The 15,473-nt window shown below is 35.6% G+C and overlaps 1 protein-coding gene across 16 annotated transcripts in view; it reads right to left on the bottom strand.

Annotated features, from left to right (window-relative positions):
• The window catches only part of Rgs7 (regulator of G protein signaling 7), a 520,574-nt gene that overhangs the window by 158,805 nt on the left and 346,296 nt on the right, over nucleotides 1-15,473 (bottom strand). For 14 of the 16 annotated variants that reach the window (XM_087194092.1, XM_021265470.2, XM_087194091.1 and 11 more), the window contains one exon: nucleotides 6,727-6,777. The exons of the other annotated variants lie outside the window; for them this stretch is intronic. In XM_087194092.1, the coding sequence (XP_087050218.1) occupies nucleotides 6,727-6,777 (51 nt within the window). The remainder of the gene's footprint in view (nucleotides 1-6,726; nucleotides 6,778-15,473) is intronic. 16 annotated transcript variants of the gene reach the window in all.

Here is a 15,473-nt window from a genome sequence, read left to right as displayed (position 1 = left end):
AGTTCTCCAAGCAGTCAGAGAAAAGAAACAAATCACATACAAAGGAAAGCCCATCAGAATCACAGCAAACTTCTCCACACAAACCATCAAGGCAAGAAGAGCTTGGAGTGACATATTCCAAGCCCTAAAAGAAAACAGCCTCCAACCCAGATTGATGTACCCTGCAAAACTAGCTTTCAAAATGGATGGAGAAATAAGATACTTTCATGACAAAGAGCACCTTAGGAACTTCATGAATACCAAACCAGCACTCCAAAGAATTTTACACAATATCCTAGGAACAGACACTGAGGATGACAACCCCAGGAAGCAAAGCAGAATGAACCCATCTGGCATGACAAGAAATTAAATGTAAAGGGGGAGAACCCAACAAAAAGAAAAAGTCATGGCAATGACAAGTCAATAGGTTTCAGTTATAACCATCAATGTTAATGGTCTCAATTCACCAATCAAAAGAAATAGACTGGCAGAATGGGTGAAGAAGCAAAATCCAACAATATGTTGCATACAAGAAACACACTTAATTCAAAAGGAAACTCACAGACTGAAAGTTAAAGGGTGGAAAACAATACTGCATGGGACAGGAACCCGAAAAAAAGCAGCAGTAGCTATCCTCTTGGCAGATCAAGTAGATTTCAAACCAACACTGATTAAGAGAGACAAAGAAGGACACTACATACTTGTAAAGGGAAGAATCCAAGAGAAAGAGATGACAATCATAAATATCTATGCACCAAACACTAGTGCACCCAACTATATAAAACAAATACTAATGGACATCAAAAGTCATATATGCACTAGTACAATTGTAGTGGGGGACCACAACACCCCACTGTCACAAATAGATAGATCAACTAGACTAAAAAGAAGTAATGAAATACTAGAACTCAATCGAACTCCTGAACAAATGAACTTAACAGATGTTTACAGAGTCTTCCACCCCACAAAATCAGAATACACATTCTTCTCAGCTGCACATGGGTCATTCTCAAAAATAGACCACATACTCACACATAGAACATGTTTAAGTAAGTGCAAAGGAATTGAAGTTACCCCCTGTATATTATCAGACCATAGTGCGATGAAATTGGACATCCATACCAAAAGAAACTCAAAAAATTTCATAAACACGTGGAAATTGAACAACACACTTCTGAATAACCAATGGGTCACAGAGGAAATTAAAAAAGAAATCAGACAGTTCCTTCAATTAAATGACAATGACAATACAACATATCGAAATCTATGGGACACAATGAAAGCAGTCTTACAAGGGAAATTCATTGCAGTGAATATGCATATTAGGAAAACAGAACAAGCCCAATTAAACAACCTGATGCTGAACCTCAAGCTTCTAGAAAAAGAAGAGCAGGACAACCCCAAAGCTCATACAAGGGAGGAAATTATAAAGATCAGAGGAGAAATCAATGCAATGGAGACTAAGAGAATGATACAAAAAAATCAATGAAGCCAAGAGTTGGTTCTTTGAAAGAATCAACAAAATTGACAAACCCTTAGCCAACCTTATCAGAAAAAGGAAAGAAAATGCCCAAATCCATGCAATTAGGAATGAAAAGGGTGAAATTACAACAGACCCAGCAGAAATCCAGAGGATCATCAATACCTACTTCCAGAAACTATACGCCAATAAGATGGACAACACAGGAGAAATGGACAGATTCCTAGATACATATGAATTACCAAAGTTGAACGAAGAAGACCTAAAAAGTCTGAACAACCCAATATCAACCAATGAAATTGAAAATGTAATTAAAAACTTATCACCTAAGAAAAGCCCGGGCCCTGATGGCTTCACTTCTGAATTCTACAGGACATTTATAGAGGAACTGTGGCCACTACTGTTTAAACTCTTCAATGAAATTGAAAGGGAAGCAATACTCCCAAATTCATTCCTGGAAACAAGCATCACCTTGATCCCCAAAGCAGAGAAAGACCCAACCGAAAAGGAAAACTATAGACCAATCTCACTAATGAACATAGATGCAAAAATCCTCAATAAGATACTGGTAAATAGAATGCAGAAGATCATCAAGAAGATCGTACATCCTGATCAAGCGGGATTCATCCCAGGGATGCAGGGATGGTTCAATATACACAAATCAATCAATGTAATACAGTACATCAATAGAGCCACATGATTATCTCCATAGATGCAGAAAAACCATTTGACAAAATCCAACATGCATTCATGATAAAAAAAACCCTACAAAAAAGTGGAATAGATGGTCTCTACCTCAAACTGATAAAAGCTATCTATGAATAACCAACAGCCAATATCATACTAAATGGTCAAAAACTGAAATCCTTCACACTAAAATCAGGAACAAGACAAGGATGTCCACTATCATCACTCTTGTTCAATGTAGTTCTGGAAACATTAGCCATGGCAATTAAATAAGAGAAAGAAATAAAAGGAATAAAAATAGGTAATGAAGAAGTCAAATTGTCATTATTTGCAGATGACATGATACTCTATATAGAAGACCCCAAGAACTCCACCAAAAGTTTTCTAGACTTAATAACCAAATTCAATCAAGTAGCTGGTTACAAGGTCAACACACAAAAATCAATAGCTTTCCCGTACACGAATGACAGACTCACTGAGAAAGAAATAGGGCAAATAACTCCTTTTACAATAGCATCCAAAAAACTGAAATACCTAGGAATCAACCTAACGAAAGAAATCAAAGACCTCTTCTCTGAAAATTATGGCACTCTGAAAAGAGAGATTGAAGATGATATCAGAAAATGGACAGACATCCCCTGCTCCTGGGTAGGAAGGATTAATAGAGTGAAAATGGCCATGCTTCCAAAACTGCTATATAGATTCAATGCAATCCCAATTGAAATCCGAGCAGCATACTTCACGGACCTTGAGAAAACAATCCAAAAATTCATTTGGAACAAGAAGAGACCCAGAATAGCAAAACCAATTCTAGGTAACAGAGACACGGCAGGGGGTGTTACAACCCCCAACCTGCAACTATACTACAAAGCTACTGTGATAAAAACAGCATGGTACTGGCAAAGAAACAGACTTGAGGACCAGTGGAACAGATTAGGAGATGCAGAAACAACTTGAGACACACTCAGCCATCTCATCTTTGATAAAGGAGCCAAACACCCTCACTGGAGGAAAGATAGCCTCTTTAATAAATGGTGCTGGAAAAATTGGGCTTCAACTTGCCAAAGATTAAAACTAGACCTATATCTCTCTCCATGCACTAAACTAAACTCGAAATGGATTAAAGATCTAAATATTAAAATAGAAACTCTGAACCAGCTGGAACAGAGGTTAGGTAGAACTCTTGAAGACATCGGTGTAGGAAAAGATTTTATGAACAAAACCTCAGTTGCCCGTGAACTAGCACAAACAACCAACAAGTGGGATCTCTTCTTATTAAAAAGCTTCTGCACAGCAAGAGAATCCACCAGCAGTGTGAAGAGACAACACACAATGTGGGAAAAAATCTTCACCTGCTCTTCCTCAGACAAAGATCTACTATCTCAAATCTATAAAGAATTTTAAAAGATCAGACCTCCCAAATTTAAAGACCCAATCCAAAAATGGGCATCTGAAATGAACAGACATTTCTCAGACAAAGAAGCAGAAATAGCAAATAAATACATGAAAAAATGTTCAACATCACTGGTCATTCGAGATATACAAATTAAAACAATGCTCAGATTCCATCTCACTCCAGAAAGAATGGCTGCTATCATGAAATCAACCAATAACAAATGCTGGCAGGGCTGTGGGGAAAGAGGAACCCTGCTCCATTGCTGGTGGGAGTGTAGACTGGTGCAACCACTGTGGAAATCAGTATGGAGATACCTCAAAGAACTAGGACTAGAAGTCCCATTTGACCCCGCTATTCCACTGCTGGGGATCTTCCCCAAACAAAAGAATCATACCACAGTGATGTATGTGCACCCATGTTCATAGCAGCACAGTTTGTGATACCTAAAACTTGGAAACAGCCCAAATGCCCATCAACTGGAGACTGCATAAAGAAAATGTGGTTTTATAATAAAATGGAGTACCACTCAGCCATAAAAAATCAGAAATTAGAGACATTTATGACTAAGTGGATGCACATTGAGGCGATACTCTTAAGTGAAATAAATAGGACACACATGTATAAATACCGAATAGTTTCTCTGGTGTGAGAAACTGTAAGTGTAAATAGGGACTAAAATGTATAATAGGCAATGTGAAATAGGAAGAAAAGGGGCAAAGGGGAAGGAAGTGGGAGGGCTAGGGGAAAGGATAGAAGGGAATGGGATTAATATGAGAAAATGGAAAAATAGGAACAAAATCTTTGTAAATAGGGAGGAATGGAGGGGTTGAAGGGAGGGCTGGGCCAGGGTAAAAAAATAAGAACCAAGAGAGATTACGTAAAGGTGCAAATTTCCAATGATGAATGTCATTATAATGTATACCTAAAATGTACCAATGATTAGAATGAATAATTGATAATGCAAAATAGGAAGAAAAATTCCAAAGGGGTAGGGGTAGTGTAAGGGGCAGGGGAAAGGAAAGAAGGGAAAGGAAAAATGATGAGAAATGGAAAAAATGGAAATAAAGTCTTTGTAAATAGGGAAGGTTGGAGGGGATGAAGCGAGGGCTAGGAATGGGGAAAAAATAAGAACCAAGATGCATTATGTAAAGGTACAATTCCCAATGAGAAATGTAATTGTGTTGTATACCTAAAATGTACCAATAAAAGAATTTAACAACAACAACAGAAAGAACAGTGGGATAAATGTTTTTGAAACAAGGGGTATATTTTGAGAGGGATTAATAGCAATATGACTTTTACTGTAATCTATTTTTAAAATTAAAATATTCACTATATGTTCTGATCATTCCTTGTACTTAGTGTTTCTTCATAAGCAGCTCCAAAGTAGTATCATTTATTTCATGGATTCAGCCACCAAAATAACTACCATAATGTCAGCTACACAACCATGTTCAATTCAGTTCAGAACTGTTATCAAATTGATTCATTTTCTGTATGTATAATTTGTTATATATTCAGAACAGTCACAGATGTTCTTTACTCTTCTTAAAACTTAGTACATTAGGCTTTTTTTGGATTCAAAGCAAAGCCAAATCAAAAAATTAAAAAGTAATTTTCAGCCTATTATACATGTGATTTAAGAATGTATATTTCTTCCTGGATATAATTCACTTTATCTCTAATAGTGATTGTTCCTCACCAGTTTATCATACTGTATTTGTAAATACTTTCCTTCCTTCTCAAACTGTTACTGAAGTACATGCTCAGTATTTACCTTACAAAAAAACTTTTAAATTCACTTAAACTTTTGATCTATAATATTCTCTGCCAATCAGCACTTCCTAGTTACCACTGACTATTCTATTCCAATCTGTCGTAGGTGCCAAAGCTTATACAAATCAGGCAAGCGTTCCCCTGGGATGGGACTGAAATGTGAACTCTGTAAGAGTGTGCCTTTGTTTACTTATAATCATCTTCTATTTTCACTTAGAAATAATATGATACTGACAATAGCTGATTCATCTTTACTTAATTGTTTTAGACCCACGAAACTTGCTAGGATAAGTATTTTAAAAACTCAAGTGAGCAAGGGGTGCAGACAGGCCTGTATGTACAGGATTTCACTGGCATTTTCTGATGTTATCTCACAATGAGGAAAAAATATGAACTTTGCACCTCCAGGTACTGAATTCCAAAAGACCCTGAGGTGGTAATCACAAGAGGCCACAAAACCATGCTGAGCTCCTTTCCACTTGAGGAGATGGAGTGTGCTGTGGATTAGCGCACCTCTGTCCTTCTCCACTGTGTCATTCCGGGTCACTGCAACCTCCACTTTTCAAAGCTATTGTTTTTGCTTCTCGGCATTTTCTATAAACAACAGAGAACTTCCTGTTTTCATTTCAATGATGTGAGTTTCCTGCCACATGTGAAGGCTTTTTTCAGTATGTTTTTGAAAGTCATTAAATATCTTGTATATGGAGCCATTTGTTACAGACAATGCAAATATCAGGGGGAGAAACTGCTCCTGAGCTCTGGAAATTAATTAGTGCTGTGCTGCACAAGTGACCTGATGTCCACGGAGTTAATGAGTTTGTGACTGAAAAAGGAGCATTGAACAGACATACATATACACATGCACACACGTGCACACGCAAACACACACACAAACCCACACACATGCACACACACACAAACATACACACAATGTTCACCTGACAAAAATTTAGAATTAGAAATATTACTTTCAAACCTCTTTTAAAAATAGTTAAGGCAAAATTATATGTTATTAAGACTTTTTTTATGTTTCTTACAAAGAATAATTTCAAGACTTCATAATCACTTGCTATAAATTATATATACAATTAATTGACATATATTTAATATATATATAATTAATTACATAATTGACTATAATTAATACACATATCATCCATTCTATAATAACCCATAACCTCAATCAAATAATGTAAGATAAGACATTAAATATGTAAAAATATACTAGATTCTAGCTGAATATATGTTGACTGACATAAAATTTGTGTAAATGCTAAAAGCAGAGTTCAAATTTAATTATACCTCCTTAGGAGGTTTGCTTGCTTAGCATATTAAATAGCCCTGAGAAAGCATATTTCTTAAAGCCACAAAGAAAAAAAATTCTAGCAATGGGAAATGATTTATTTACCTGGATCTTCTATAGTTAAGTTCTTTATTAACCACTGAACAATGTCTGACCCTAGAAAAAGAAAAACACAAATAGACGTGAACATTTTGCTTATACATGTCAACTTTAAGAATGCTCCACTTTTGGTACTCACAGCAGTAAAAAATTTTCTAATTTTTACAGTAATAGTTGGAGTAGTAAAAATGCCAAGTGTGAATATATTTCTTTAATAAGCCAAGGTGTACCCTAATACATTAAATAGATTTACTTAAATATATTTGAATATAAACATAGGTATAAGCTAGTGAATTATTAAATGTATTTAATAGATCTATTTACACATAAAGGTTTAACATATTAGTAATAAAGTGATTTATTTATCAAATAAATGTTTACTGAGTGTTTACCATGTTTCAGAGATAGTTTTAGCATGGACTAACCAATGCTTTATAGGATAATCCTTGTTTCCTTTCAGTTGTTCCTTTTCATCCTTGCCCTCACTGTCAAGCCGAGCCAGATTTGCTTCTAGTGTTTTAAAACTCCTGTGCATTTTAAGGGCTCTGTGTCCTTGTAGCACTCTGCTCTCAGATTGACATGCCTTCTCACTATTTTCAAGATCCCTAAGATTCAAGTTCCCTAGAATTTTTCTTGGCTTTCATCTTTATCTTCTGAGTTTACAACACTTGCCATGAACCCTCACTTGAATCTCTGTGGCCTTTTATTTCTGAGGTGGATCACACAACTGAATAATTGTTTATTTGAATAAAGCCAGAGAGGATGGTTCTCATATTCATCTTTTGCTTGATAATGTGTGATGAATAAAAAACATAAGTAAATATATTTCCACTTCCTACAGAAGAGAGTGTCTGCAGAAAACATAATGTTTGAACTAGATTTTGAAGAGTATATTGTGATGTATCAAAATAGAAATGTAGTCACTGAAGGGCCTATGAAAAAGTTAAAAAGTAGAAAATAGTACATCTTCTATATATTAAGTGCTGGTAATTTTGAAGTAATAAAATTGTTCCCATGGCATTCAGCAGGTCTAGAATATCAGTGAAGAATCTGGATTGTGCCCCTATAAGTAAGGCAGAGAAAGAGACATGCAGTGTTTTCAGCAGAAGGATAACATCAAGTGGCTTTAAGGAATCCAACTGGCATTATATGTGGCCTGCCTTAAGCTAATCAAAAGAAAGTGGAGCAGTCAACATTTCTACTAGTTGTGATCCAGGACTGCAGGGATGAGGTCTGGAACTAGGTAAATCAGAACAAAACCGGTGATTCGTTTCAGGACTTTATGGCTAATTAGATGTGAAGGTGGAAAGTAGGAGAGACTAAATGGAAAGTCAAAGATTCCAGCCTAAGGACATTGATTAATAGCATAGGGACAATATGAACAAAAGCAGGAAATTCTGACCGAGAAGCTGATTTGCTTTAGATACTAATTTGTGTTTAAATTTGTTTCTTAGTATAATACATTTCCACATAAAAGAGGAAAACTGAAACAAGAGGTTCTGGCAGAGGAGTTGATTTTCTTGAGATGTTCATTTATATTTAAATTTGATTTTTGGCATAATTTATTTCTACTTAAAAGAAGAAAACTACGTAAGTATTACTATGTATATAGTTCATAAGCTGTGTCACTGTGGCTGCATGAATGAAACTGCAGAGTGAACTGAGATCTTATCTCAACCTCTCTGGGAAGTGGCTAAAGTTGCTGACTACCAATTTAGAGATACAGCCAATGAATTATATTAACACTGGCAAAATGGTTCTAGCTGCTTGTGATAATACACTTCTAAACAAAGTTTAAAATAAATTTGGTTATCAAACTTGACAATCATGTCCTAAGAGTTATGGAAATATTCACATCCAACATCAGTTTCAATATGCATACATTTTAAAATAACTTCAAGTGTTGAATCTTACGCCTACTGTTACAGTTGCTCCTTTCACAACTGTCTTTGATTTAAATTCATTTAAGAAGATCCATTCTTCTAAGTCCCAAAGGAAGCTTTACTAAGCAGCCCTAAGGGTAAACAGGGAACTAGCCTATTCTCAGTCAAGTGCTGGGGTTGGAGGTAGCTAGGTGGTTAATAGCAGAGCCATGCTTACCATGCAGGAGGTCCTGAGTTTCATTCCAGCACCAAAAAGTAAATAAAATAAAATAGTAAAGTAAAATAAAATAAAAGCATGCATGTATTACAGTGTATTGTGTAATTGTGTATATCTTTATATTTTAAGTAAACCTGAGGGATGGTCACCCTTTTAAAAATGAAAAAAGATGACTCATATTTTCAAATATACTTGTAATAAAGGCTTAAGAAATACAAAATCAGTCCCAGGTATCCAAATCATATGTACCATCTTCTGGGCACCTTGATTAGCTTTCTTATAAAAGAATCTAATTAGAGAATACATGTGAGCAGCCACTGGAAAATTCTCATTCTTTTGAAGACAGCTAAACATTAATCCAAATACTTTTAATTTTTTAGTTGTGAAAAAGATTTAAAATTGCTTTTAGAGAAAGTTTTTTAAAAATGTTTTCATTTCTTCCTCCTTTTCTTCCTTATTTCTTTTTTCCTGAGCAAAAATAAATATAAAGATGCCTAATTTGAAACTACATTAATTACAGGCGTAAAAATTTTTCTTACCCTATTTTTGCATATTTCCATCACAGGTGTATTCTCAGTTCACCTTTGAAAGAATCAATTTAATGAGACTTGACCAACTGTCAAGCACATGGTAAAGTTCTTTGATTATTGTGCTATCATGCCAAGAAATTTATAGTTTTAAACTGTGACATTATGGAATTTTTTGTTGTGAAATGCATATCCAAAGTCATCTTATTCACCTGTTCTGCACATTCACTCCCTGAGGAGACAGAGATCTGGAAAGAGCAAAAAGATTCAGTATCCTAAGGGAATCAGAATATTGCCGAGAACATGCTACCATAGGGCCACCTTGAGAAGTGGATTCAAATGTAAAATGCAGCCTTGCAGCCAGGATAGGTATAGAATGGAACATCACCTTTCCAGCAATTTCCAGGTAAACATATGTTTAATAAATAAATAAATGAGTAGCTATCCTAAGATTTTTCATGTTTAAATATGAATGCTGAGTTTTTCTATCTTTATTCTGAAGAACTAAAGGGAACATGCAGTTTTTTGACCCTTCACTTTGACTACAGCCTACGGCTAGTTTTGCCCTGATTAGTGTCATTCTCCTTTTTTGAGTTTTTAGGGGCATATGTTACTGTTAGAGTTACAAAGCTATGTATTCTCTCTACTTAGCAGAAGCGGCATAGGCTATATGATTAAATAATCCTAGTAGTATGTGATTTTATATTAAACAAAATAAGCAAAGTTCCTCCTCACAGTAATGCTCACAGTTTTCCACATGCCTTATTGTTTTTGTCTTCTATGATTTTGGTAATCTTTCTCCATCCTCATCTCTTTTCCCCATGGCTAATCCCAACTGACATCCAATTTAGACATTAGCTACCCTAGAAAGCCTATTCTTTCCTCTGTGAAGCCACTTTATTAAGTAAAGTGTTTCTCCTCTTTGTCCTGTAAACATTCTCATAATTCATCTCATTTCACAATGGTTTCATCATCCTCTCTTTATGTTTTAGCTCTCTTTTGCTTTGTCCCTAGGAAGCAGGAAATATATGTTGTTCATCTTTGAATCTCAAACACCCAGACTAGTGCCTGACATTTACAATGAAATCAGAAAATGTTGAAAGAATTGATGTATGAACACTGAGACTCTCCTTCCCAAGTCCTACTTTTGGAGAGTTTACCAAAGGATGGCATGCCTTCCACAAAGAATATTCTATCAGTATGGCATTTTCAGCTATTATTGTAATCTTTCATAGAAGTACTCACTTGCCTTTTCTAGGGCTAGCTCATAACTATAACAAAGAGATCAACGATAGTTGGGCATCAATATTGTTTCCCCTCCCATGCTATGGACTACCTGGTAAAACCCTTCCCCATCCTGCCCTAAGGCAGGAACAAGGCTGCACCAGGCTCTCTCTTGTCTGACACTTCTGTTCCTGTCCAAGTCCCTCCACAGATGGGTGGTGTACCTCCTCAGGCTAAGTGTCAACTAAAGCTATGCACATGCTGGACTGAATTTGAGGTTCATAGCAAACATTAAGTATTCATTAAAAAGGAAAACACTGCAAAAACTTTTGTAAATATGATAAAGGAGGACTTCATAAGCCAGCCAAAATGTTACAAATTTGATTTGTATCCTTTACAAAAACAACTTTTCATAACTTCTGCTAACATCATTAATGAAAATGTTGGCTTTTAATTATAATAAAAGGGGCTCATATTATTCCTATGGCAGAGACTGATCTTTGCAATGTTTCTCCTTAAGGAAAATAAATAGGCCATTTGCACTGCCTGCACACTCTTGATGCTTCAGGACCACAAAGACACAATGATGGCCATTTGATTATACTTTTATTTAAAGAATACCATAAATAGCCCATATTTTTGATAGAATAACTTCTTAAAATCTCTTGCAAAATAAAAGATATATCTCTAGAAAATATTTTACAATACTACTCTTAGTTTCTAGAAATGATCATCACGTAGCATGTAAGAAACACTTGTGCAATTTCTGAGGAAGTCTGGCTATGGACCTGCACTTTTAGTTACAAGAAGAAAAGACTGGAGCAAGGCAGATTTATTCATCCATGAGTCCTGAGAGAGGAAAGCTGTCTTACGCATCCATTCCTCCAATTCTCTTCCTCAACACAGATTGTCACTAAACGTTTATTGGCGATATGACTCAATGTTTATAGGCATATACTGTATGTATAAAGGACCCAAAATGCCCAAAATAATCAGCTCTAGCTATGAGTAGCATTTCATGACAACCAGTGTATCTCTAATAGTCATTTTGAAAATTCTTCATGCAAAAACAACTTTAACTGAATTAATTTTTAAAAGCTGAAAAAAGTCTCTAAGATTTGAGAATTAGAAGGATTTAAAAAAATCTAACCTATAATACTTTTGAAAAGTTAAAATAAGAATTTTCTTTCAATCTTTAAAGTATTTAGTTTGTAATTATCTAAGATCAACATTTTGTTTCTGACACTTGTGTTCCCATTGGCCAACATATCATATTCAGAGTTTAAAAATGTGCCTATCAGGCCCTTGTCACATCTGAGTATTGAAGAATGTAACTTGCAACCAAAGGAATAGGAGAGACTAACTTCAGTCCAACTGAATCTGTGTTTGCTAAACAACCTGCTGATCCAATAAAGCTCAGCACTGGTGAAAATCTAGATATTATTAATTAATTTTCTAAGTACTGAATCTGTCTGTCTTTGGTCAAAAGAGGGGTCTGAAAAAGAGAAAAGCAGCTTCTAGCTTCTGGGAGCAGACTGGGGCCTCACAGCAGGCAGATTTTTCTGTTAAACATGAACAATTTCATAGAACATTAACATCAGGTCACTCTATAACCATGATCTATGAAGACAAGAACAGATCTGAACACAGACAGAACACAGACACAGTCCATGCCAAAACTAGCAGCTGTAATCCATCCTAGCCAATATGAGTGATGGCTGCAACCAGTCCCACACTTAGTCTTTCTTCCCTTTTTCATTTTCTCCTCCTGCCCATTCTTTCTCTTTATGGTACTGGGGATTTAACCAGCAACCTTCACATGCTACACAAGTGTCCTACTACCAAGCTATACCCTTAGCCCTACCATGCTCAGCCTTTCTAATCTGTGCCTGTAGATAAAATGCTAATACATTTGTACCCAATCATAGAGTAACTCCTATTGTTGACAGCTTCCAACCTTAAGCAAAGTCTCCCAGGTTTTCAAATCTTCTCCAAAAGTACCCAAATGCAAATGACATAATAGGTTCTTCTTAATAACTGATACAGAATCACTCCATGATTCCTCCTTCTGTGCATTTTCACTCATGACAACTAGTAATAAACTAGACTTTGTTAACTTATAAGAATGTTGCTGATGGTCTTAGGCTAGAGGGTAACAACTGTTTCAAATTTTAAAATGCTAATATCTAAAATTAATAATATAGCTGCACAGTTTGTAATAGCTAACTCTTGGAAACAGCCCAAATGCCCATAAACAGGAGATTGGATAAAGATGTGTTTTTTTAATAAAATGGAGCACTACTCAGCCATAAAGAATCATAAACTAGAGACACTGACAGCTAAATGGATGCACATTGAGACCATACTCTCAAGTGAAATAAATAGGACAGACATGTAAATACCAAACAGCTTCTCGGGAGTGAGAAACTGAAAGTGTAAATGAGGACCAAAATGTATAATAGATACTGTCAAATAGGAAGAAAAGGTCCAAAGGGGAAGGGGAAGGGGGGTGGTGAGGAAAAGGAAAGAAGGGAAAGAAAAATATGACAAAAGAAGGAAAAATATAGAGACAAAGTATTTGTAAATAAGGAGGGGTGGAGGGGGTAGAAGAGAGGGAAGGGGAATGGGGAAAAAACAAGAACCAAGATATATCACGTACAGGTACAAATTCCCAATGATGAATATGACCATAATGTATACCTAAAATGTACCAATAAACTTAATGAAAAAAACCAAAAAAACAATGACAACAAAATTTGAATTTCTTCAACAGGCCACTACTGATTGTAAGAAAAAGTGTAAAAATGTAAATCTATGAATTGAAAGACTCTGCCAAAAGATGCCTGAAATCAAAGGGAAGAGATACGTTTGGGCCTCAAAGACAAATGGAAGCAGTAATCCTGATGTTTCTCTCCTGATCTCACCTTGCCTCTCTTCTGGAAATCTTTATTTCTACCTAAAAATAGCCTCTCTTCTTTCCTCTCCACAAAATGGGCCATGAAGGCTCATAGCTCCTGGGATTACATCTCTGCAACTGAAGCCAGGAAGCAATTTGAGGCTGAAATTGTGTAGTCTTAGTTTGTAGCTCCTACTGAAGGGTCTCAGCTGCGGGGGAAGTATGTATTCCTCTATTCACCAAATGTAGTGAGAAAGGCAGGATTATAATAAATAAATATGGCGGTATTGGTTGGTAGGATGGAGAAAAACATTTTCCAGCAAAAATGGATACTACCAGACAAACAATGGATGGAAGCCACAGCTTTCTTCCAGTTTCTGCAGCTCTTATATTTCTATCGGAAACAAACAAACAAAAACAAACATACAGCAGAAACAAGGTGGAGCTCAATAGCATAACGTCAAATTTTGAATAAAATGAATATGCAGTTCTGTCTCGTTATGAATACAAATGGGATTTGTTCTATAGAATTATTATATTCCTGAAAAGCAAAGTGTGAATACACTTTTACATGTGACTTAAGACAAATTTTATGTGCATTAAAACAACTACTTAATGGAACTTTGTGGTGTGTTTGTGATTGTGTGTTTTTATGAGTGAGTATACTTTTAGGTAAAAGAATTTACTTTTTGAAATAATGAATTAACATTTACAGAACTATTTTTCTATAACTGTATATATGAAGTAAATTTAAAGACAATTAAGTTTTCATATAATTGAAATAAACTATTAATCACAGTTTGAAACTCAGTCAAACTTATAATGTAAAGCGCATCTTCTAATCATCTATAGCTAACATTTATGAAATCCAAAGGCTGATGGAAGCATAATAATCAACACAAATATGATTCATTTTGGTAAATATGACATACTTAAGTTTACCTTAAAGAAAAAACAAATAATAAAAAGAATCAAGATGGTTTTGTACATGTACCAACTCCACATATGGAATGTAAAAATGTACTGCAAACACGTACTAATAAAAAATATAGAGAAGAGATTATTTAGATGTATTTATAGATATAATGGCAAAAACAAATTATCTGGTTGATTATATTTTCCCAGATTGTTACTCTTCAGAGTTCTATGATCCTTTTCCTGAAAGCAGAGTCAAAGAAAATGCTGAACACTGTAAATACAACTTGAATCGGCAAATCATGGGAACAGAAGCCCAATATTCATTATCATTACCACTAGTGTGCTTGGAGGGTAGGAAGAGCAACAATGTTTTTCCCTACCTTCTAACAAAATACAATGAAAACAAATTAGAGATTGGGGATAGAGCTCATTGATTGCTTATTGAGTTGATATTTAATCAAGATTGTGGGAGTTTAACTGGATTTTTAACCTTTGTTGTGTAACTTTTAAAAACTCTAAAAATATTCAGGCATAAAGCAGGGATTTTGGTGTTCTTCAAAGTCTAAGCAGATTTACACACAGGCAGCAAAACCAGCAAGGCAGCAAAGATGAGAATAATGAGGGATAAATGGCAACTGGAATGAGCCCAAGGATTGTTCAGCACTCTTTCCCACAGCTCAGGATGATACTGATGAAACACAGCAAGTTTTGAAGCAGGATTTAAAAAAGAAGGAAAAACAAATTTCCCCAACCAAAGCAATTCCCTCTTAGATTTCCCCCTCCCTACGGCTGTTGTTCTTTGACAAATAAAATTAGTAACTTTGTTCCTGTAAGTAAGGTTTCACAAACAACTGTCCTCATAAGATCCTGTTTTATACCCACAAAAGCCACCAAGATATGCTAAGTTACAAAACCATCACAACTTGACTAACTGCCTTTGCTCTGCTTCTGTCCACAAGTTTTGTGCTGTTAAGCAGACAAATTTCCCTCCACAACATGTATAAAACTAGAGCCCTTCCTTTGTTCTGGGCTCAGCCTTTGGACAAGAGTCTGCTGAGCTGGTGTGCACCTAAATAAATCCTCCTGTT

Source organism: Heterocephalus glaber, unplaced genomic scaffold (genome assembly GCF_053883595.1).
Source record: "Heterocephalus glaber isolate CG9 unplaced genomic scaffold, H.glaber_assembly_v1.0 deba00001600, whole genome shotgun sequence".
Taxonomy (NCBI): domain Eukaryota; kingdom Metazoa; phylum Chordata; class Mammalia; order Rodentia; family Bathyergidae; genus Heterocephalus; species Heterocephalus glaber.
Note: the sequence above shows the minus strand (reverse complement) of the source record. Positions and strands in the feature narration are given on the sequence as shown.